Source organism: Macrotis lagotis, chromosome 4, assembly GCF_037893015.1.
Source record: "Macrotis lagotis isolate mMagLag1 chromosome 4, bilby.v1.9.chrom.fasta, whole genome shotgun sequence".
Classification (NCBI taxonomy): Eukaryota; Metazoa; Chordata; class Mammalia; order Peramelemorphia; family Peramelidae; genus Macrotis; species Macrotis lagotis.
The window spans coordinates 223,161,783-223,184,202 of record NC_133661.1 but is presented as its reverse complement, the minus strand read 5'-3'; the positions used below and the strand labels follow the sequence as shown (position 1 = coordinate 223,184,202).

Below are 22,420 nucleotides of genomic sequence, written 5' to 3'. Positions count from 1 at the left end.
TAATAATTACCTAGCTGTGTGACCTTGGGCAAATCACTTAACCCTATTGCCTTAAATAAATAAATTTTTAAAAAAGATTATAATGTAATCATAACAGCTGAAAAATCAAGAAAATAGAATTATCAAACTTATTTCTGTTTTGCTTTTTTTTTCATTTTCCATCCTGATCTCCCTATTTCCCCCTGGACAGGATAAAATAGGCATCAGAGATAGTATATGTTTATGTTAAGGTTGATGGCTTTGAGTTAGAAACTTGGCCTTTGTGTTCAAGGAAAGGCATTATTATATTGTGGGTTTTTTTGGCATCATTATATTGTGAAGACAGCTCTTGAAGTGTGAGTTTTTTTTAAAGAATATATTATTTTAAAAAATGTTTTCCCCCAACTACATGTAAAATAAGTTTCAACATTTACTTCCAAATCCTTGAGTTCCAAATTCTCACCCTTCCTCCCAATCTTACTCTGCCTTATTGAGAAAGCAAGTTGCTTGATGTAGGTTAAAAATGTAAAGCCATGAAAAACATCACTACAATAGTCATGTTGTAAAAGTAAACATAAATTACTCCCTGCACCCCCCAAAAAAGAAGTCTCATGAAAAATAAAGTGGGGGGAGTATGCTTTAGTATCTATTCAGACACCATCAACTCTTAACTCTGTCTTTGGGTTGGATAGCATTCTTTATCTTAAGTCCTGAGTTTTCTTGGGTCACAGCATTGCTGAGAAAAGGTAGGTTATTCACAGTTGATCATCTTGCAATATTGCTGTTTCTTTGTTCCTTTGCATCTGTTTGTGTATTGACTTTTTTTTGGCTCTGTTTACTAGATAGCTATGGGATCTTGGACAAGTCCCATCTCATCTGAGGCTTAGTGCACAGGGATTATTTATTGTCTTTGTATGTCTCAGGCTGGTTCTGAGTATCTAACAAGATATATGTGAAACATACTTTAGAAAACATCAGGGGTGGCTAGGTGGTGTAGTGGATAAAGCACCAGCCTTGGAGTCAGGAGTACCTGGGTTCAAATCCGGTCTCAGACACTTAATAATTACCTAGCTGTGTGGCCTTGGGCAAGCCACTTAACCCCATTTTTGCCTTGCATAAAAAAAAAAAAGAAAAAGAAAACATCAAGGACTTCAGCTGTGTAAGAGTCACCTGACCTGGATGAATTTTTTTTTTTATATAATAAAGGTACCTAGAGATATTGTCATAGAACTTCTAGAGAAGCCTGGAAATAATCAAATGTTCCCATTTTAAAAAAGGGCAAAGGTGTTAATCATGGAGACTAAAAACCAGTAAGCTTGACATCCATTCCTTGCAACATTTTAGAATAGAGTATTAAACAGACATAATATGAGTATTTTGAAATGGTGATTGCCAGCAAGCAAATTAGGTTTTTTTTACCTTTGTCATGAGTAGATTTTCCTAATTTTACTTTTTTTCCCTTCCTTTTTTTATGCCTGGGGCTCTATTAATGCACTTCCATACTTGAGTTTGCAACTTAAAAATCCTATGGAGTTATCCAATGGATTGTTAAATGATTTGCCTAGGGTTACATTTCCATTATGTGTCAGAGGTAGGACTTGAACCAGCATTTCCTGACTGTCAGGGCAGGGCCTCCATGCACAATGGAGGTAGTCAGGTGGTGCACCAGATAGAGTGCTGGGCCTGGAGTCAGGAAGACCCGAGTTCAAATAATGCCTCAGACACTTACTGTTATTCTTCACAAGTTACCCTCTGTTTTGATGTTTTAAGATATATAAAATGGGGGTAATAATGGTACCTGCCTCCCAGGGTGATTATGAGGCTCAGATGAGATAATAATGCTACAGGGCCAGGCACATAGTAAAATATATATAATTGTTGACTATAATTATAGTAATTATTATTATATTAAAGCACTATTGTCAAGTGCTTACCACCATAGCCAGGCATATAGTAAGCATTATAGAAATGTCAACTATTAATTATAATTATTAATATTAATTAATGCAGCACCATGTGTTGATACATGGCAACTAGCTGGCACACTGGTTATTGTGCTCTCTTATACTACCTAGTAGCTGGGTGACCCAGGGTATTCACTTAACCCTGTTTGCCTCAGTTTCTTGAGTAAATGGCAGACCACTCTAGTATCTTTGCCAAGACACCCCCAAATTGGGGTTAAAATTGAACATAACTGAAGAATGACACTATTAATATCATATTTAGCATAATTACATTTAAAATACATAAATTATATAATGCATAAAAATATAGTAATTATTTCTATAATAGCAATGCTTATACTAATATTACTTGCTTCTCAGTGTTATTGTGTGTTGAAAATGATATTTGTAAGTGCTTTGTAGACTTTAAAGAGCTATATAAATGATAGTTATTGTTGGATTTTTTATTTTTGCATGGCAATGGGGGAGTTAAGTGACTTGCCCAAAGTCACACAGCTAAATAATTATTAAATGTCTGAGACTGCATTTGAACTCAGATCTTCCTGACTCCAGGGCCAGTCATTGTGCCACCTTGCTGCGACTATTGTTATTTTGTTATGGTGGCTATTATCATCATCATCATCATCATCATCATCATCATCATCATCATTCCTTGCCTCGTTTTTCAACTCAAAGAATCTAATTGTGGAGTCATTGCCTAAGGGGTATTTTAATCTAGAAAGTTATGGAGGGGCAGTGAGGGCAGTCATCAGGCAGTTCAGTAAATACCCTTTTTGGGAGGTGTAGTCATATGCCTTGGATTTCTTTTTCCAGAGTGGTGGGGTGACCAGGAACTGAGGGCATGGGGGTGCTCTATCCACCTAACTGCCCCAAAGCCTTGTTAGATAGATTCCTGGGCTAGCCCGATAGGAATAAGATTGAAGAGGTAGAGGTACCACTTGAGGAAGACCTTGAATGTGAAGGGCTGCACTTACAAAGTACAACTTTGCTTCGTGGACAGTAGAAAGTACCTACATGTCTTACCTAGTGTGGCCTGGTGTGGTGGCTGAGCGAAAGGGAGAGATCAGAGCTTCTTGTCTCTCCTTGGTTTCATGTCTTCTGTTATCTAGCTGTTTGCTCCATGTGACTCCTTTGTCTCCTACCAGTGTTCTGAGTTGGGATTACTGCCTCACTTTTCCTGAATCCTCTGACTAGCACCAAGCCTGGAACCATATGAGGTGCTGAAGCAATGCTTTCTTCCTTGATCTCTGAAAGCTCCTGACTTGGTTTGTGACACATAGAGAGGAACATCTTTTAACTAAATGAGAACTGGGCATGCTGGGTGACCTTGGATGAGTTATTTCATATCACTGAACACTTTAACCACCTCTGTAAAATCAGGATCATGCTTGTATCTCCTTTTTCGTAACGAGGTTGGGAGGAAAGCTCTTCAGATGTTACAGTTATTAAAGGGAAGCTTGGTTAATATTTTCTTGAATCATTATGTTCTCTCCACCATTGAAGTCAATGTCAGACTTTTTCTTTGACAAACTGTGTCCTTCACTACTTCATCAACATCTTTATCATCACCACTACCAACACTTACTTTTATATAGCAGTTTATAGTTGCAAAGAACAGCTGGGGTTTTTTTTGGAGGGGGGTTTAAGTGACTTGCCCAAGGTCACACAGCTAGGTAATTATTGAGGTTTTGAGGCTGGATTTGAACTCAGGTCCTCTTGAATACAAAACCAGTGCTCTTTCTACCTAACTTCACCTAAGAACAACTTTTTAATCTTTTTATCTTTACCTCAACCTTATGAAATAGTTTTTACAAAGGGGGGAATTGAACTATTAAATCCCTAATCTTGTCTCTGAGTCCTGCATTATATCCATGATGCCTCCTAGCTTTCACTCAAATGAAAATATTTTTCCTTTCAGGAATATATTGATGCTCATCCTGAGACCATCATCCTGGATCCCCTCCCTGCCATTAGGACCCTTCTAGATCGGTCCAAGTCATATGAACTTATTCGAAAGATTGAAGCCTACATGAAAGGTAAATTGATGCTCAGTCTAAGTGAGTTCTTTGTTTTCCTCTGGGTTTTCAGGAGAGAGAGGGGGGGGGGGGAGAGAGAGAGAGAGAGAGAGAGAGAGAGAGAGAGAGAGAGAGAGAGAGAGAGATGGCTAGCTTCTCCCTAGTGGGACAATCATGTGAGGAACCTGATCTTTGGGAGCTTCCAGGCACAGCCAACTGAAATTAATTGGGTGGGTGACTGTTTGGTTTGGCCAGGAAAAACATCTTGTGGGGCATAATCTCTGCTTAGGTAGGCAAGGTTCAGTGAACTGCTTTTTTGTGTGTCAATCAAATGAAACCTTTGCATGATTTCATAAATGTTGGGAGGTTCTAAATGGCATTGGATCACCCACATGAAAAGCCAGGCGATGAAATATTGAAAATTTGTAATAGTCATATCAACTGATTGTATTATATAACAGGGTAAATTAAGAGAAAAAAGACAAGGAAAAAGTCAAGACACTTTTGATCAAACACATCAAGATATCAACTAAGGCCTTCTAAAGGGTACTGTTTGTTCTTCTTAAATTGGGGACATTTCCTCTCCCTAATCTTGGCCCATCCAGGAACTCTTGGTACTGATTATTTACCATTTGGACAGTTTGGTTTTCTTGCAATTATTTTCTTCCAGAGTGTTTATAGAAGTTGTTGGGTTTTTGTGGTTTTTGTGGGGTTTTTTTTTGGGGGGGGGACTCTGCTGGTAATATTTGAATTGTATTTCTTCTGTACTGAGTATAGATGAATTGGATTTCTTCTATTGAGTACAGTGAAAGCCCTGATTCAGGATAACAAATACAGTGCTTGGGGTCTTAGCGATTCTATCTCATGTGTAACAAAACCTCAGGCAACAAATACAGCATATTGGTATCCTCACATGGAGTTAGTTCCCTGCTCATTTTGTTTCTTGTCTCAAACCCCTGAGTCTGTTTTTGGCCATAAGGGGAATCTGATGATAGATTATGGATGGTTCAGTGTAACCCTATCCCTGATCTTGTAATAACAAGTCTAAAGTATATGCTCTGCTGAGAGTGGTTCAATCTTCTTTTCTCTTCAAGATGACATTTATTAGGTGATTAATGCATTATTCTGGAAAGAGTCAGACCTCTTTTGTTTTGAAGTCTTTTCTATTCCTCTGATAGGGAGATCATGTGGTATCTTTGAAAAAGTTCCAAGGAGAAATAACTTCTAAGCCTGGCTATTAGGATCACTGTGGGGTGTTTGGAGTGGTTGTTTTGTTCCTCAGTTTATGAAAGGCAGTGATTGGAGTACATGATTTCTATGACTTTTCCTCTGCTTCCTCTGAGGTAGAAGATAGCATTAGCTACCCAGCAACTGTGGGTAATACAGAATGGTGTTACTGGTAGGGAGCTGACTTGGAAATCATTTGTTCCTTTGACAGTTGAATGGATGAAAGCTCCTAAAGTCACCTAGTTAGTATGGGCAAAAGTAGGACCCAAACTCAGATTTTCTGATTGTAAGTCTTGGGCTTTGTCTAGTGTGCCATAAATTTATAGATAGTCTTTATTACAACTCTGGGAGATCACTGCTATTATTATCCCCATTTACTCTTAACTCCTACTTTTCCTCACTACTCATTATTATATGTGCTCTTTTAAGTGGCGTTCAAGTATCTTAATTGATAGTCACAAAAATTCTGAGAAGGTGCTGTTACATTTTACAAATAAGGAAACTGAGACAAACAGGTTAAATGACTCTTGCCCAAGGTCAAATGGTTTAGTAAATATTTGGGACTGGATTTTAATTCAAGTCTTCCTGACCCCAAATCTAGCTCTCTGTCAAACCACCTAGCCACCCTATGGGAAGGATTGGAAGTCATACTTAAAATGATTTATCATTTAGTGATGATAGTACAGAAGGTAAGTTTAGTCAGGTGGGAAATGATAATTTGTTCCAGGAACGTCAGTCCTATCTAACCTTCTTTTGAAGACTATGCCTTGCCCTGGAAAGTGGAAAGAAAACCCTCCCCTCTCCCTAAGGATAACCGAAGGTTGATAAGGGTCATTCCTTGTTAAGTTCAGGTATTCAGGAAGGCATCTATCTTTCTCTTAGTAGTTGATAATTGTAAAATATTTTGATAGTGTTTTTTATTTTGAGTCAGGCAACCTGGGCTTAAATCCAGGCTTTTCCAATTACTACCTGTGTGACCTTCCTAAGCCTTAGTTTTCTCAAATGAAAATAGGAATAAGGATGTCCTTACAGTAGTCCCTCACATTGTTGACTTGAAGATCAGAAGAGAGACTATAAAGTATTATTACATGAAGAGCCTTTCCCTTTTTTGAAGAAGATGGGGATTTAGATCACACTCCTGTTACTGCTTCTGTGACCTGGGGTACTTCATCTCCCTGGACCTCAGGGTTTTCATTTTTAAATTGAAGGAGTTTTAAACTGAAGGAGTTTCTGCATCTTTAAACTGAAGAAAAATGGTCTCCAAAGTCTGTTCCATCTTTTAAATCCAACCATGTAAATGTCAGTATTAGTAGTAGTTGTTGATGGTATTAATTGATTCAGTTGTTTGGTAGAAATCAGGGCAAGGGATTGATTTTGAATAGATTTTCTGTGCTTCATGGGCAGCTTCTTTCCCTGTGTTAAGAATACCAGAAGAACATCAGATTTGGAGTAATGTAGTCAGGATTCAGATCTTGACCCTACCATTATAGAGCTGTTGATCTCCTCATGCCTCAGTTCTCTCATCTCTGAAATGGTCACAGGATGTGTATGTGAGCAATGTTTTTGTGAACTATAAAACCTGTCATAATTATTAGCTGTTTCCTTATCTATAAAATCTTTTTGAAATTTTTAATTTGAAATTGTCCCCATATGAGAAAGGAAGAGGTACCTGCCAACTGTGTGTGCCACTATGCTAGAACATTACTCATTGGATCTTCACAACAACCCCTAAGACACATGTTTTTATAACCCCATTTTACTATTTAGAAACTGAGACAGACAGGTGAAGTGACTTGCTCAGGATCTCACAGCTAGTAAATATTTAAAACTTGATCTCTACTTCCATTCTCCTAAATCCAGCTCCAGTACAATATCTACTGTGCCTCAGCTGCATACCTATTTCGAAACAAGAGCAGAGACAATATCCACTTTTTGTTATATCTGGTGTCTATATAGTATGGGCAACTAAGACTAATATTTTAGTTGGGATCAATAGAACAGGAAGATCCTTGCCACATTGTCTAGTTTTTTTTCCATCAAGCAATAGAATCATCCTAAGATTCCATTGGTTTGTTGAACTGACTCAAACCCTTAACAAAACTTCCTAATTGCCCAAGATGTAAAAGTTCAGTCCCTTTGCAAAGGCAAGTAATTGGGACTCTTCAAGCTTAATGGACTTTCTATTTCTTATATGGATCCCACTATTGTGGCAAACATTGAAGTGGAAGGAGCTGAACACCCAGGAACCTATTCTGTAGTTTTGTTGTATTTCCTTCTTATGTTATTACTGTTTTTTTAAGGTTGTTTTTTTTTTTTTTTGCAAGGCAATGGGGTAAAGTGGCTTGCCCAAGGCCACACAGCTAGGTAATTATTAAGTGTCTGAGGCCTGATTTGAATTCTGGTACTCCTGACTCCAGGGCTGATGCTCTATCCACTGGGCCACCTAGCTGCACCCCCACCCATGTTAAGTCAACTTTCTTTTGTTCAGCTTCTGTTGTTTAGAGATGTTTCATTTCATTTCAGTCCTAAGTCTCAACTGTTGGAACTGCCAGACTTCACTCTGAACAGATAGTATAGATAGGCGTGCAGCTAGAGATGGGGGGCATTGGTGGAAGGGATGTGACCATAGTCATCTTATAGCCAGAAAACACACCTGCTGCAGATGGTTGTATTCAAGCTATCGTCACCAAAATGTTCCTTTCATGAGATTCTTTTCTTTTGATAATAGTAACGTATAAAGGCATTTTCAACTGATGATAGTTTGGATTTTCAGGGAGAACAGCTTCTGTTAGTGTTAAAAGTCCTTGATTTGTTAAGCATGCTTGGATCATTGCCAGAGAGAGGCCTTGTGTACCTATTGACTCTCCACAAATACCTGTTAATTAGACTATAAGGACTGAATTGTTTCCATGCCAAGAGGAAATTTTCTGAGGACTCAGGATGAATATGCTTTATATTCTTATTATCATCATATTCACATTTAGCTTAGATTTGTATTATTTAAGAAGGAAGGCCAGGGAGCAGCTAGGTGGCGCAGTGGATAAAGCACCGGCCCTGGAGTCAGGAGTACCTGGGTTCAAATCCGGTTTCAGACACTTAATAATTACCTAGCTGTGTGGTCTTGGGCAAGCCACTTAACCCCACTGCCTAGCAAAAACCTAAAAAAAAAAAAAGAAGAAGAAGAAGGAAGGACAGAAGTCATGACTTCATGGAGTACTTCCCTATGTTGGGTTGAGTGACTTCTTGCAACTGATTATTCATTCAGAAGCCCTGTCCTGTTCTGTCTCTGGGAGACTATATATAACAGCTCCTAACATTTGGCAGGCCAGAGTTGAGAATAATATCCTTATTTAAAAATGACTTAAACAAAATTTTGTTTTTCCTATCCAAATTTTGACATTTTTTACTGCACAGCTCACTCCATAGTTGTCATTCATTTTCAGGGGAGTTGGTGAGGAATAAATCAGCAAAATGGAGTCCTAGTGGGTAGTAATGAATCAAAGTATAACAACGATGAGTTTTCATTCAGCATAGATTTGCTTTATTTACCAGTATGTTAGCATAGATTGACCCAAATTATGTAGAAGCTGTCTTCAGATCCTCCCTTGCTTGTATTTTTTTTAGACTGCATCTGGCCCTAGTCTCATATCATTTTGAATCATCCATGAAAGAATCATAGTATCTTAGGACTTAGAGCTGGATGGAGAGTCTGCAGAACATCGCTGATAGGGCTTCTTATCCTTGTTTTGAGTCATCCATCCTCTTAACAGTTTGGTGATACCTGAGACCTTTTCTGGGGATAATTTTTTTTAAGCATTTGAAATCCATACATAGTATTTCTAAGGAAATGGTGATTTTTTTTTGTTTTTTTTGCAAGGCAAACGGGGTTAAGTGGCTTGCCCAAGGCCACACAGCTAGGTAATTAGTAAAGTGTCTGAGACCGGATTTGAACCCAATACTCTTGACTCCAGGGCCGGTGCTTCATCCACTGTGCCACCTAGCTGCCCAGGAAATGGTGATATTGATATATACCATCTATAAAATGAAAGATTGAATACATGTGATCTGAAGACCAAGAACTATAGTAGTGGTAAGTATATAAATGACATTTTGAGATAGCTGTAAAACTATAAAACGATAAGAAAATTGATTTTGATTGATTAAATCATAGGTGCTATGATTTCTTGTGCATGTTTGTAATTGAAGGAAGGAAACATTTAATTTCACTTAAGAGTTTAAGGGAAGCAAATATGTAATTCTTTTTCCACCAAGTACTTGGAACTCCTGAATTTCTTCATGAACTTTGTCTATAGAAATTCCAGATTTAGTCTAAATTCTACAGAAAAGGAAATTGGAGCCTCAATATGATTTTCCATGATTTATTTAATATTCAAATCAGGTCTTCAAGACTCCACATCCATTCCACTTTTTGCTGCAAAGGCATCATCTTGTCTCCCTACTTAGATTAATTTTGATCAGAGGCCAAGCTGGGAAGTGGTGGGAGAGGAGAGGAGGAAGAGTGTAAATAGGGAATAAACATTATTAAGTGTCTACTATGTGCTAATCATTGTGCTAAGTGCTTTACAGTTATTTCACTTGATCTCCACAGCAACTATGGGTATCATCATTATCATCTCCATTTGACAGTTGATGAAACTGAGGCTGACAGATGATAGGAGGCTTAAGCACATACATATTCTTTGAGGCCTCACTTGAAGGTAGATCTTCCAGGACACCACTCTTATCTACTGCACCATCTCTCTGCATCCCCCAAAGATCTCATGCCTCTTTCTTCTTCAAAACCCATTTGGACACTCTACTAATGTTTACTGTTGCTGATCAGATATTCAATCTAATAAATGATCATGCCTTAAGGAACATGGAGTAGTTCAATGGAAATGGATGCCAGATTTGGAGTGGGAGCATCTGATTCAAATCCTACTTTTGCCACTAAACTTCTTGGACTAGATTGCTCCCAAGGAGTCTTCCAGTTCCAAATTCATGATTCATTTTTCAGGTCCCTCTTTTGTGACTTCTTCTGAGTTTTCTAGAAGTTTATGGCAGTAACTTTTCAAGGAAAAATTATTTATCTATACCTGTATATATCTGCATAGATAGATATATTTTCACACCCAAATAGTAAAGTGGACAATATTTTCATCTGGGTTGATGGTAAAATTATGTCATGATTTGAAATTGTCTACAAGACACATTCCATTTTCCTTTGTGGAAACACCTTTCCTCCTATATTAGGACCTACCCAGAAACTCAGCAAAGCCCTAGAAATCTTCGAAGTGCTAAGGCTGAAAACAATACTTACAGTGTGATAGCAGAGCCCTGCATGCTCTATACATTTTCATGTCCTTGGTGCTTTTTTTTGGGGGGGGGGGGGAGAAGCACTTCTATTTGTACTCTCAGGCCTAGGAATAGTAAATGTTAAGTTTAATTAGATAACAGATGATGCAAGTACTTTCTTCTGTATTCTAGCTGCAAAATTTATAGACTCATAAATGTTAGAACCAGAAGAAACCGTAAAACATCGACTGTTTGGATTTAAAAAGATCCTATAAGGGAAAATTAATAAAACATTTTTTTCTAGTACAGATTATGTGCCAGGCCCTCTCCTAATGGCTTTATAGGTATTATTCATTTGGTCCTGCACCAGAACATTGGAAACAAAGAACCTCGATTCTTAGAACTGAGAAGGGCCTGCAAGCTTTGTTTTTGAACGTGGAACATGGTTAGACTAGATGGATGAGTATTTTGGAACATAAACATTTGGGTTAGAGCTACAACTCTTGTCTAGCTCTTATCCAGCTCCTCACTCATTTATAGAGGAATCAGTCAACAAGCTTTTATTAATCCTGCTCCCGGCCAGGCCCTATGCTAGGTAGGTATGAAGTCCCTTCTTATCTAGTGGGTATATAACAGGGAATACACATAAAGAGAGGCATGTAAAACTACTTAAATACAAAGTAGATTTCTGGGAGGGCACTAGAGATTGGGGGGAGTTGTCAATCCATCAATCAGTGATCAACTTGTATTTATTAAGGACTACTTTTCCCTAGGGCAAGTAGGTAACTCATTAGATAGAGTTGGGGGCCCAGAGTGAGGAAGACCTGAAGTTAAAATCTGGGCTCAAACACTCACAGTGTTACCCTGGGTAAGTCACTTTAACCTGTGGGGAAGGAAATGGCAAACCATTCCAGTATCTTTACCAAGAAAACTCCCAAGACATTATGGTCATGAAGAGTGAGACCCAACCAACAACAACAAGTAGCAATAGCAACAACTCTGTGCCAGACCCTGCTAATTGCGAAGCATTTGGGATACAACAGAAGGTAGAAAACAGCCCCGCATTCTCAAGGAGCACATAGTCTAATTAGGGAGTCAGCTTGCAAACAGCTATGAACAAACAAGATACATTTCTCTATATCTGTCAATAAAGATAAATTGGGGATATTCGCAGGGGGTCAAACTAAGTTGTACAGTGGTTAGAGTCCAGCACTGTAGTCAGGAAGACCCCAGTTCAGCTCTGTTCTCAGATACTTACATCAGCTGTTTTACCTTAGACAAATCCCTGGCTTCATGTAGGAGATGGAAGAGAAGTATTCTTTAAGATCTTTCCACTCCCCTGGGAATAAAACTCAGGTTTTCTGAACTTATTCCAGTGCCTTATGCCATCACCTATTGCATCTGTCATCAGCATGGGCTGTAGCTAAATCATAAGTGAATTAAAAATGTACATGAACAGCTTGTATTCTGTGTTTCAAATTCGAATTCACTTTTAGAGAAACAGATTGTCACTTCCTTTTCTGTTACTCCTGGAGGCGTGGGAGCTGTGTTCAACATATGGTAGGCACCTTTAATTACATTTTAAGTTTCATTGTATAATTAAAATAATTCAAAGTGACACAGCTTTCATTTTGGAATTATAATTATCTTCACAACTGTTTCACTTCTTTACCTGCTAAGGAGGATAGACTGACTTAAACAAAGCAAATACCTTTCATAAGGATATACCTTTAAACATTGATTACTTGGGAGGTGGGGAGGTTTGGCGTGTGTAGAGCTACCTGGGAGAAAAAGAGAATTGCAAGTTTCTTGTTTGGTTGTAGAGGAGGGGGTAGCTGGGAGCTTATATATAGAGTGACCTGTAGGACTGTTGTCCCTTACCAGTAGCAACTACTCATAGCTAAGGCCTAGATAAATCCTAAAGGTATATAACAAATGCCTCATGAAAATGGAAAATTCAGACTTTAAAATCAATATGGCTGGTCATCCCTTCCACATCACTACTTTCCCATTCAAAATTTTACCATATTGCAGGTTAACATAAGAAATTAAATGGGGAATATTTTGGGAGTTTATCAGAAGTCGCAGACATGTGAAGGCCAGCAGATGACACAGAAAAAAATTAGAAACTCAGAAATGCATAGAATATATGTACAGTAAAATATCAGCACATTTTTTTACTTTAATAACATAATAATTCAAACTTTTCTCTAGTATGAAGGGAGGGCCTTGGATTTTTCCATACTGTGGACTTTCCAGATTGTGGAAAGGAAGGAGGGAACACATTAATAACCTTTTATGATGTGAAAGGAATAATTGTAAATACAGTGGTACAAGTGTTGTTTTCCTTCCTTTGACAAAGTGATTCAGTATTAAAATGTTAGAAGCCTTCTGGAATAATTAGGAAAGAGTCTTGAAATCTTGAAAATGTTGAAGTCAGAAAACCTAGTGTTGAGCCTCTGCTTCTGATAATTATTAATAATATATCCCCAGACAAGTCATTTTATATCTCTCAGTCTCCTTGGGTTCTTATTTGCAAAATGAAATTAATTCTACTAGTAGTATTGCTGTGAGAAAAGATTTTATAATATTGGCAAAAGTTCTTTAGATATGTAGAATTATAATGAAGCAAAGTATTCACATTGCCCAAGTTGCTTGGAATAAAAGGCTTTCAATATCTAGCTTCCTAGCAATTAAACCTTATGGAGTTGGTATGTGCCATCCATGTTGTCTGTACTTCTGTTTTTTTCCTACAATTAAGCTGATATAAAAGGCAATTTATTTATCTGTTGTGCAGTAGTCTATAGAACAAGAAATATCTAATGATAATATGAAATAAGATAATAATAATGAAGATAAAATCCATCCAAGATTTCCTTAGATGAATCTAGTGTTTACAGACCTTATAACTACACAACTGAAGCTAAGGGCTGGTATAGTAAGCACAGAAACTACAAGTTTAAGTGTTAGGAGCCTCCCATTTATCTGGAAATCACTGGGAGGCTTAATATTGAAAGAAAAATAATCTCCCTTTTTAACTGATTTGCAAGATCCTCCCAAAAGAGAGGAGAACATTTAAAACATTCCTGAATATATAATGAGAGAAGAATTGGGAGATTATCTTGGTATTGGGATTAGTATATGATCCTTTTTCTACTTAAATTTTTTTTATTTTCAATTTTTGGAATACAAAAATAAGAATGTTTTCATATGCAGTAGGGAATAGAAAAAGTTAAATGTGAAAATTCAAAACCTTTACCCAAAGATAGGCTAAATATACACATATACACATACACACAGAGAGGTCACTTTCTGTTTTTCTTGTGTTTTCTTCAAAACTTTTTGTAGTTCTTAAAAAAATAAAACAAAGTTCCTTTAGTTCTTTTTCTATGCATTTTAAAAATGTTATCAATCACCATATTTTCTTTGTTTCTACTTTGTTTTTAGACAAACTCTGCCATCTCCTTCCATTCCCCACAAGAAAAAAAGAAAAAAAATTCTTATATCAAATAAACATATTCACAACAAATTCACACATTTATCAGTTCCAAAAAATGGTACATAGGTTTTTGAAATTTTGAAATTCAAGGCTGTGCCACCATCTGCTGCAAGTAGGAAGAAGTTTGTCAATTTCAAGTTTTTTGTGGATTCCTAAACATAAACATATATGCAAATTAATATTTTCATGTTAAATTCTTAACATTTCATGAATTGTGTTTCTTAAACTCACAGGCAAAGTGGAATAGAAAGGAATATTTCTTAAATCTATTGTTAGCACAATTTCCCCCCAATGGCTGCATATAGATACCTTGTTTGGTTAGAGTTGTGAAACAATGAAATATTCACTGAATCTTAGTAGAGATTAGCTAAGTGGAAGGAGAACTCCTTTTAAATTGTTAGCTTTGTGTCTTCCTTCCCAAATGGGTTCTTTGACCTGATTTGGATATTTTAAGTGCTTCCTCCATAAAACAACCAAACCACACACTTTGGAGTAGACATTACCCTGGTGGGCAAAACTCACTGGAATAGGATTATCTTATTGAATTTCCCTCTTCTGAATTTTCTGTATTTTATTTCATTGACATTTAGTCAGGTCATCCTCTAGATTGTTTTGAAGCCAGAATTGAAATATAATAAGGGAAAAACCCCAAGTGAGAAGGTAACATTCGTGAGAAGGTAAAATTCTTTTTTTTTTTTCTGAAGTTCAGTGAAAATCATCAGAAGACCATCTCACTGATAGTTCATGAAGCTCCAGGAGAAGCTGGGAACCTCTTTTCATTCATAACCTAGAGAATCCAGTTAGTTTTAGGATGAGGGCCTAAGTTAAACACCTAACTTTTACAAATCAATAGTTAGCTTCTCTTGCTAAGATCCCCATAAACTCCTAGGATAGCACAGAAGACCAGCAGGCATAAAGTGGGAAATACAGTAACCCAGCATTTTGATTCAGAAAGACCTTAGTTCAAATTCCATCTCTGCTAACTTAATATCTTTGTGTTTTGGGGTTAATTGTTTAATTTCCTTGGAATTTATATAAAGCTGGGAATTGGATTAGATGTTTTTTCCCTGTGGGGGTTCCCTCCAGCTCTAAATTCTGTGAATTGAATAAACTCAAGCTAAATAGCAATCTGAGTTATTAAATTAGGATAGAATCTCTGCCTTGCTTCCTGTATCTCAGTGGTTCACCCTCTAGTCCTTCAGGTGCCACTGCAGCTTGATGTGAGCCATATGTCGAACACCATGAGCATTAGGCCTTTAGATATATACCAAGAACTGCCTATGTAGTAACTAAAAAAAATTTTTTTTAAATTTTTCTTATTTCTCCTCAGAATTGATGGAGAAGAATAAAAACACTTAAGTTTTCCATTTTTTAATATGAATTTTTAATCCAGGATTTAAGTGAGAAAGTTAAAAAGATTTTTTTTCTTCAAAAATATGGGTGTATATATGTGTCTCTGTGGAGTGGCTATCTTAAAAATGCCTATTAGCTTTTTAGAACAGAGATGATAGGACAAATAAACAGGAAGGCAATCAGTATATATGTATGTGTGTGTGTATGATATCAGGGGTAGCTAGGTGGCACATTGGATAGAGCACCAGCCCTGGAGTCAGGAGTACCTGAGTTCAGATACTTAATAGCTGTATGGTCTTGGGCAAGCCACTTAACCCCCATTGCCTTGTTTAAAAAAAGTAAAAGAAATTGTCATGGGAGGGACTTTGAAAATAAATTCTTCAGGTAGTCTGAGATGTTGACTTAATGGTGGAAATGAACATTAATAAAGGGATAAAGAAATATATCAAATCATAATCATAGCTCTTATTACTGTAATGATTTAAAGTTTACTAAGTGTTTTCTTCAAAGTAATCTTGTGAGGTAGGAGGTAGGAGTATCATTGATTGTCAAAAGAGAAGACTGAGATATTCAGAGAAGTGGTGACATGTTCAGAAGGTGAGAGAGGAGTAGGAGATAGTGGTTCCATTTTTGGTACTGTCTTTCCTTTGATATCTTTGTCATTCAGGAAGTAAATGTGAGAACTAGGGGTTTAAAACTCAGATTGTTCTGGCCTCAGATTCTGTGTTCTTTCTATCAAATCATGATGCTTTGTACTCTGAATTGTTTTTGTTTTTGTTTTAGATTTTTACAAGGCAATGGGGTTAAGTGGCTTGCCCAAGGCCACACAGCTAGGTAATTATTATTAAGTGTCTCTGAGGTCAGATTTGAGTTCAGGTACTCCTGACTCCAGGGCTGGTGCTCTATCCACTGCGCCACCTAGCTGCCCCTCTGAATTGTTCTTGATGGTTGCTTTTAAAAATGAAGCCTCTCGTATATCAAGGTCTTCTAAGCTAAATAAAAAGTTTTCCTAACTTGGCGAATTTTTTAAGGATCAGAGAATAAATTTTTCACATAAACTGATTCTCAATGTAAAATGAAGTAACCTAAGATGAAAGGATATAGAGTTATCATCTATAGTTATTTTATATATTAGGATACTATACTAATATTATATATTAGAATATATATATTAGGATTAGGAGGAGCAGCCCAAAGCCACTTTGTAGTCTATATTAGATTCAGGAGTCTAACCAAGTTCTTCTGACTGAATTCAATGTATATGCTGATGAGCCTGTATTATATTTTGGATGTCCTCTCTTCTTATAGATTTGGTAAAGCAGGATAGGTTAAGGAGGGGGTCAGCAGTGTAGTAGAGACTCAAATTTCTTGAGTCATCACTGGGACCAGATATGCACAACAGGACATTCAGTTCTTCTTGCCAAGGCTGAGAGCATGCAAACCTCCTATATATCAAACTCCCTGAAGGATCTGTAAAGATTTGAAGGCTATGACAGGGAATTCTCCTAAAAATGGCCACCACCTATTACAAACTCCCAGTAGCAGCTTGAACCAACCTCCTTATTCCTTTCTTGTTAAGAGTAGGTAGCTGAAGGGTGGCTAGGTGGTTCAGTATATAGAGTGCTGACCCTGGAGTCAGGAGTACCTGAGTTCAAATCCAGCCTCAGACACTTAATAATTACCTAGCTGTGCGGCCTTGGGCAAGCCACTTAACTCCATTTACCTTGCAGAAACCTTAAAAAAAAAGAACTAGTGCTATCTTTTAATTTCCTATTAAGGCTGGCATAGTGAAAAATATATAATTATCAAATCAGTGTTAATTTGATTGTTTCTCTATGATTGAAAAACTCAAATTCCTTGATCTCTACTTTTCTCAACTCTAAATATGAATAAATTGGCTTCAATGATCTTTAGATCCCTTTTGTACCCTGATATTGGATGATTTTCAGAATGTTGCCTCCTGTTTGGTAGGATCTGCAAATGAGGACTTTCAGTTCTTAAATCTATAGAAATGAAAGAATAATTGACAGTTGTAACTGTTTTGATATGTAATTTGTGATTCTCAACAACCCTTGGGAGTGTATCATGACCCTTTTATCAATGGGAAATCTGAGAATGAGAGAGATTTTATGATTTGTCCAGTCTACACATTGAGGGTCTCAGGGAAGATTTGAACCCTGGGCTCTTGATTCTAAGTCCACTTAATGCACTAGATAAAGTCTATTTTCAATGAGGAAAACTTAGCTTTTATTTTTCAATCTTTAGGCTCTACTGTACAGTAAATGCTGATCAATTTTCCATTTCCATAATAAGTAACCATTTATAAAATAAAGGTATCTGCCTTCATGGAGATTATAAGCTAGTAAAATGATCTTGCATATATACAAGTGACTGGTATATAGTATAGGGAAAAATCTGTGATTTCTTTAGTGCAGGAATCCAAGGAAATCTCTAACCAGTCCCCATCTAAAGGTAGTGATTTCAGGGATTAGGAGGGCAGAGAGCTTTTATATTTTCCCTTCTAAACATTAGGCACTTTGCTAAGGGCTTTATAAAAGGGCTTTATTTTGTCCTCACCACAAATCTGTAAAATAGGTACTGAATTATCCTCTTTTTGTAGAATAAACTGAGGCAGATTGTCCAAGGAAACACAACTAGTGTCTGAGGTTAGATTTGAACTCGGATCTTTCCTACTCCAGGTCCAGCACTCATAATGCCTCCCAGTCTTATTTACCATAATCTCTGGGCAAAGATTATTGAATGTATTGGATCAAATGCTGTATGGCAAGGGAGCCATAGAGATAAGAAAGAATGCTAGCTTAGCTTTGCTTTGCTGCCTGAATCTTTGTATTTGATAGTCCTCTAATGAAGGGAATGTTTACTTCTTACACATGCATGGTGTGTGTATGTGTGTGTGTGTGTGTGTGTGTGTGTGTGTGTGTGTGTGTGTGTATCGGCAAACATGTGAAACAACGTAGAGGGAGCCTGTTTCACCAATCTGAAATAGAGCCCAAGAGGCTGGAATTGCTGTGGGTGTCTCATCTGTCTTTTATTGCCATGTTGCACATTGAAAGAGTGCTCTGTTGAGAACTCCTAGGAGGAGGTAGTTCTCCAGAGGTGAAGAACTCTGTTAAGGGGACAAAGTTAGGAGACAGGAATTTTTTTTTTTGCTTTTTGCAAGGCAATGGAGTTAAATGACTTACCCAAGATCACACAGCTAGTAAGTATTAATTGTCTGAGGCCAGACTCGGGTCCTCCTGACTAGAGCTGATGCTCTATTCATGGTGCTACCTAGCTGCCTCAGAGACAGGAATTTTGATTCTTCTCTGGCTGGTTAACTAACCCTGGAACTTTTTTTTTAGTTTTTTTAGTTTTTTTAGTTTTTTTTTTTGCAAGGCTCAAGGCCACACAGCTAGGTAATTATTAAGTGTCTGAGACCAGATTTGAACCCAGGTACTCCTGACTCCAGGGCCGGAGCTTTATCCACCAAGCCACCTAGCTGCCCCTTAACTTTTTTTTAATAATAGATTTTGTTTATTTTGAATTTTACAATTTCCCCCCAATCTTGCTTCCCTTCCCCCCCCACCCCCACCCCACCCCCACCCCCACCCCCACAGCAGTCTTTTAGTCTTTAAAATGTTTCCATTAACCCAGGAACCTCTCCAGTCTGAGCCTTAGTTTCCTTTGTGTGGTGTGGTTTTGATGCCCTCAGGGAAAGAGAGTTTAAAAGATCTGATCTATGGGGGGTTGCTTGGGGTGAAAAACTCAACAATTCTCTGACTCAGAAAGTTCGAAAGGCTTAAGAGTTTAATTCACAGGTTATTGCAAAGTTCACATGTTATTACAGAAAGTTCACAAGGTACTACATTAAGTTCACAGGTTAAGCTCTCTGGAGAGGCAGCAAGATAGTGAGCTGCTTGAAGGACAGTCTAAATAGCAGAAGTTGAGTTTAAGAAGGCTCAAGTGCTTTAAGAGGAAAAAGGAAGTTAAGAGGCTTAGATAAACCTAGCTGGGAAAGGAGTAGTCAGGTTAAAAGGGGAAAAAAGAAAGCTTAAAAGAAAGAGAAGCTTAGATCAACATAGATCTGACCTCATGGAACTGGGGCCATATTCCAATCACATGATCAGACCATGAGGATTTAGCTTAGAGAGAGAAGGAGCAAGCTCTTGGAGTCCAGAAGAGTGAAAAACAAGAAAGCAAGCAAGAAAAAAATCAGTTTAAATACCTTTGGGGTGGGTGGGATAAAGGGTAGAGCTTGAGGAGTGGTTTAGAGCCTGCTTAAATGGGCATGGGGGGGGCAATCCCCCAGCAAAGACTGAGGCAGCACTCATTATGCATGGGTAGTGGTCTACATACCATTTACTACTGGCTTAGCCTTTCCTGCCCCAGAGGGGGTGATCACATGTAGACCACCTTCCATAGCACAGAAGAAGCCTCAAAGATCACATCTTCTCTGTGCCCTATTTCAGTTTCTATAACCTCCTGCTGTAAGGCTCAGTTGAAGTAACCTTTATTATAAAACTTTCTATGTATATATCATTTATTATCGAAAGATTAATTATGAGTATTGTTCTTATTCATGAGGCACAATACCTTAACTGGAGTAGCAGTACTTTACTTTTTTCTTTGAAAATCTGATTGCTAAAAGTTGTAGGCTAGTAGGTGTCAAGGTAGTACTGGACTTACATAATCAGGAAGATCCCAGTTCAAAACTTGTCCTGGACACTTAATATTGTCACCCTGAGGCAAGTCAACCTCTCAATCTCAGTTTACTCATATGTAAAATGTGGATAAAAATAGAGTTGTGAGATAACATATGTAAAATACCTTGTGAACTTAAAAAAATATATAAATACTAGGTATCTTTTTTTTCTTTAAAGACCTGAGATCAGAAAGGCATGGTTCAGATATATCATTGGACACTTAATAGCTGTGTAACCCAGGACAAATCATTTAACTCGTCTTCCTCAGTTTCCTTGTCTGTAAAATGGGGTTAATAACTTTTTTCCCCAAAGTTATTGTGAAAATAAAAATAAGATATTTGTAAAGTGCTTGGCAAACCTTAAAGCACCATATAAATTTTATATTAGCACTATATAAATATCATCATCATCATTAAATACTGGTTCACTGAGCTCTGTTCTAATCACTTTAACTATCTGTGTTTTTTAATCAATACTAGATGGTTTTTATGAGTGTTGCTATCAGAGATGTCTAGATTGCTAAATTCAAAGACCTTTCTTGATGTTTCTGCAACATTTCACATTAGTGACCTTTGTCACCTCTCTTTGGTTTTGAAACCTTGCCCTTTCTTCTACTTCCTCATACTTGTTTGGCCTTTCACTCCCCTTTACAGAATTACCATCTACATTACATCCCTTAAAAGTGATTGTTCTCTAGAATTCTTTCCTGGGCTCTGTAATCTTAGTGAATGCATCAGTTCTCTTGAGTTCACCTATCACCTACATGTATATAACTCCTGAACTCCTGTATTGTAACACCAATTCCTTATTTAATGAATGATAGCCTGTAGATTTCTTCAGATTTAATGAATTCATATGACCAAAAAATAACCTTTTTTCTACCCAAATCCTTCTCCTAGCTTCCCTCTTTTTATTGAGAATTACTCCATCCAGGTACAATATTTAAATAATGATTCTTATTTTTTATTCTTCTATTTGGGCCACTGCCATCCCTATTCATTCATTTGCTAAATCTTGTGAATTCTGTATAAATAGTTCACCTAGTTTTGCTTCCTTAACTCTGCATCAGTTCACAGAGATTTGTTTCATCTGAAACTGTTAATTTTATGACTTCTCATTATATCACATTATATTCATATCCCACATTTTGTTTATCCATTCTCCATGAGGTGGGAATCCCCTTAATTTCCAGTTCTTGGCAACTAGAGAAGAGCTGCTGTAAATATTTTTTGTACTTATTGTTAAGTTGCTTTTGGTGATCTCAAATCTAGGTTTGATGAAGGGAAAACCTTTCTAATTATTAGATCCGATCCCATCAGTAAATAGTAGTCATTATTTCCTTCAGCCTAAGCTAGACAAGGACTTTTCAGAAATGTTGTGGAAGGATTTCTCATTAAGATATAGAGGTTGAATCCTATAGCTTCTGAAGTCCCTTCTGTTTCTTAGACTGATTCTCTAGAATTAGATGAATCATAAAATCCCATTAAGAGTTACAGTAAACCTTGGAGACCATATAGTTCAAACCATAAAAGAAAGGAATCTTCACTTTACTGCAATATGGTTGTGAAAAAAATGTTATCTCACCCCTTTACAACTGGGGTAGTGTGAATACCAATTACTAGCCATTGTCTCCTCAGAGTCCTCTAGGCATTCTTCCCTTGGACGACCAGGTAAAGAATCTTATAAAGCACTACCAGACTTGATGAGTGCCCCTTTCCTTCAGGTCCCAGAAACCCTGAAATGTTTGCATTGTCCCTGGCTGCATGTCTTTATTAAGAGTATTTTCCTCAATAAACCTGACTGGCCTTTCCTGTCTCTGCTGACTCTGGTTCCTTGCCCTCTATCTTAGAATCCCCAATCTTATTCAGCTTGTATTAAGTCAAACATTGACCTGGAGTTAAATGATCTAGGTTCATATTCTAGCTTAGACACTTTGTGCACTGGGACTAATCATTGCCATTTTCACTTTATTCCTTTGGGCCTCCACTTAAGTAAATCTAAAGGAAGGCAATTCCCTTCTAGCTTGAACACTGTGAGCCTATGAATTCTGGTATTGTATGTTATTATCTCTACAACCTGGGGCAAGTTCTTTACATGTGTGGATCTCTTTGCTAGAAAAGGAAAAAGTGGTACTAGAAGATTCTTCAGTTTTGAATCTATAAACTTGTATTTCTTTAGCTTTGATCCTCTAGCTTTGATCCTCTGAAAATGGCCTTCCTCTGGAACCAATGATTATATTTAACATTTATTTTGTTTTAGTGTTAATTAACCATGTCAAGTGGGGCTATCCCTTTGTGCCATAATTTCTTCTTATAGCATTTTTTCTAGTTCGTTTTGCCAAGACAACAGTCTTCTACCAAACAGAGTTCATTGGAAGGTTAACCC

The 22,420-nt window shown here is 37.3% G+C and overlaps 1 protein-coding gene across 2 annotated transcripts in view; it reads left to right on the top strand.

The window, feature by feature from the left end:
• ITPK1 (inositol-tetrakisphosphate 1-kinase) overlaps window positions 1-22,420 on the top strand; it is a 359,936-nt gene that overhangs the window by 259,109 nt on the left and 78,407 nt on the right. For both annotated transcript variants that reach the window (XM_074235440.1, XM_074235439.1), the window contains one exon: window positions 3,862-3,979. In XM_074235440.1, the coding sequence (XP_074091541.1) occupies window positions 3,973-3,979 (7 nt within the window). In that variant the 5' untranslated portion in view covers window positions 3,862-3,972. The remainder of the gene's footprint in view (window positions 1-3,861; window positions 3,980-22,420) is intronic.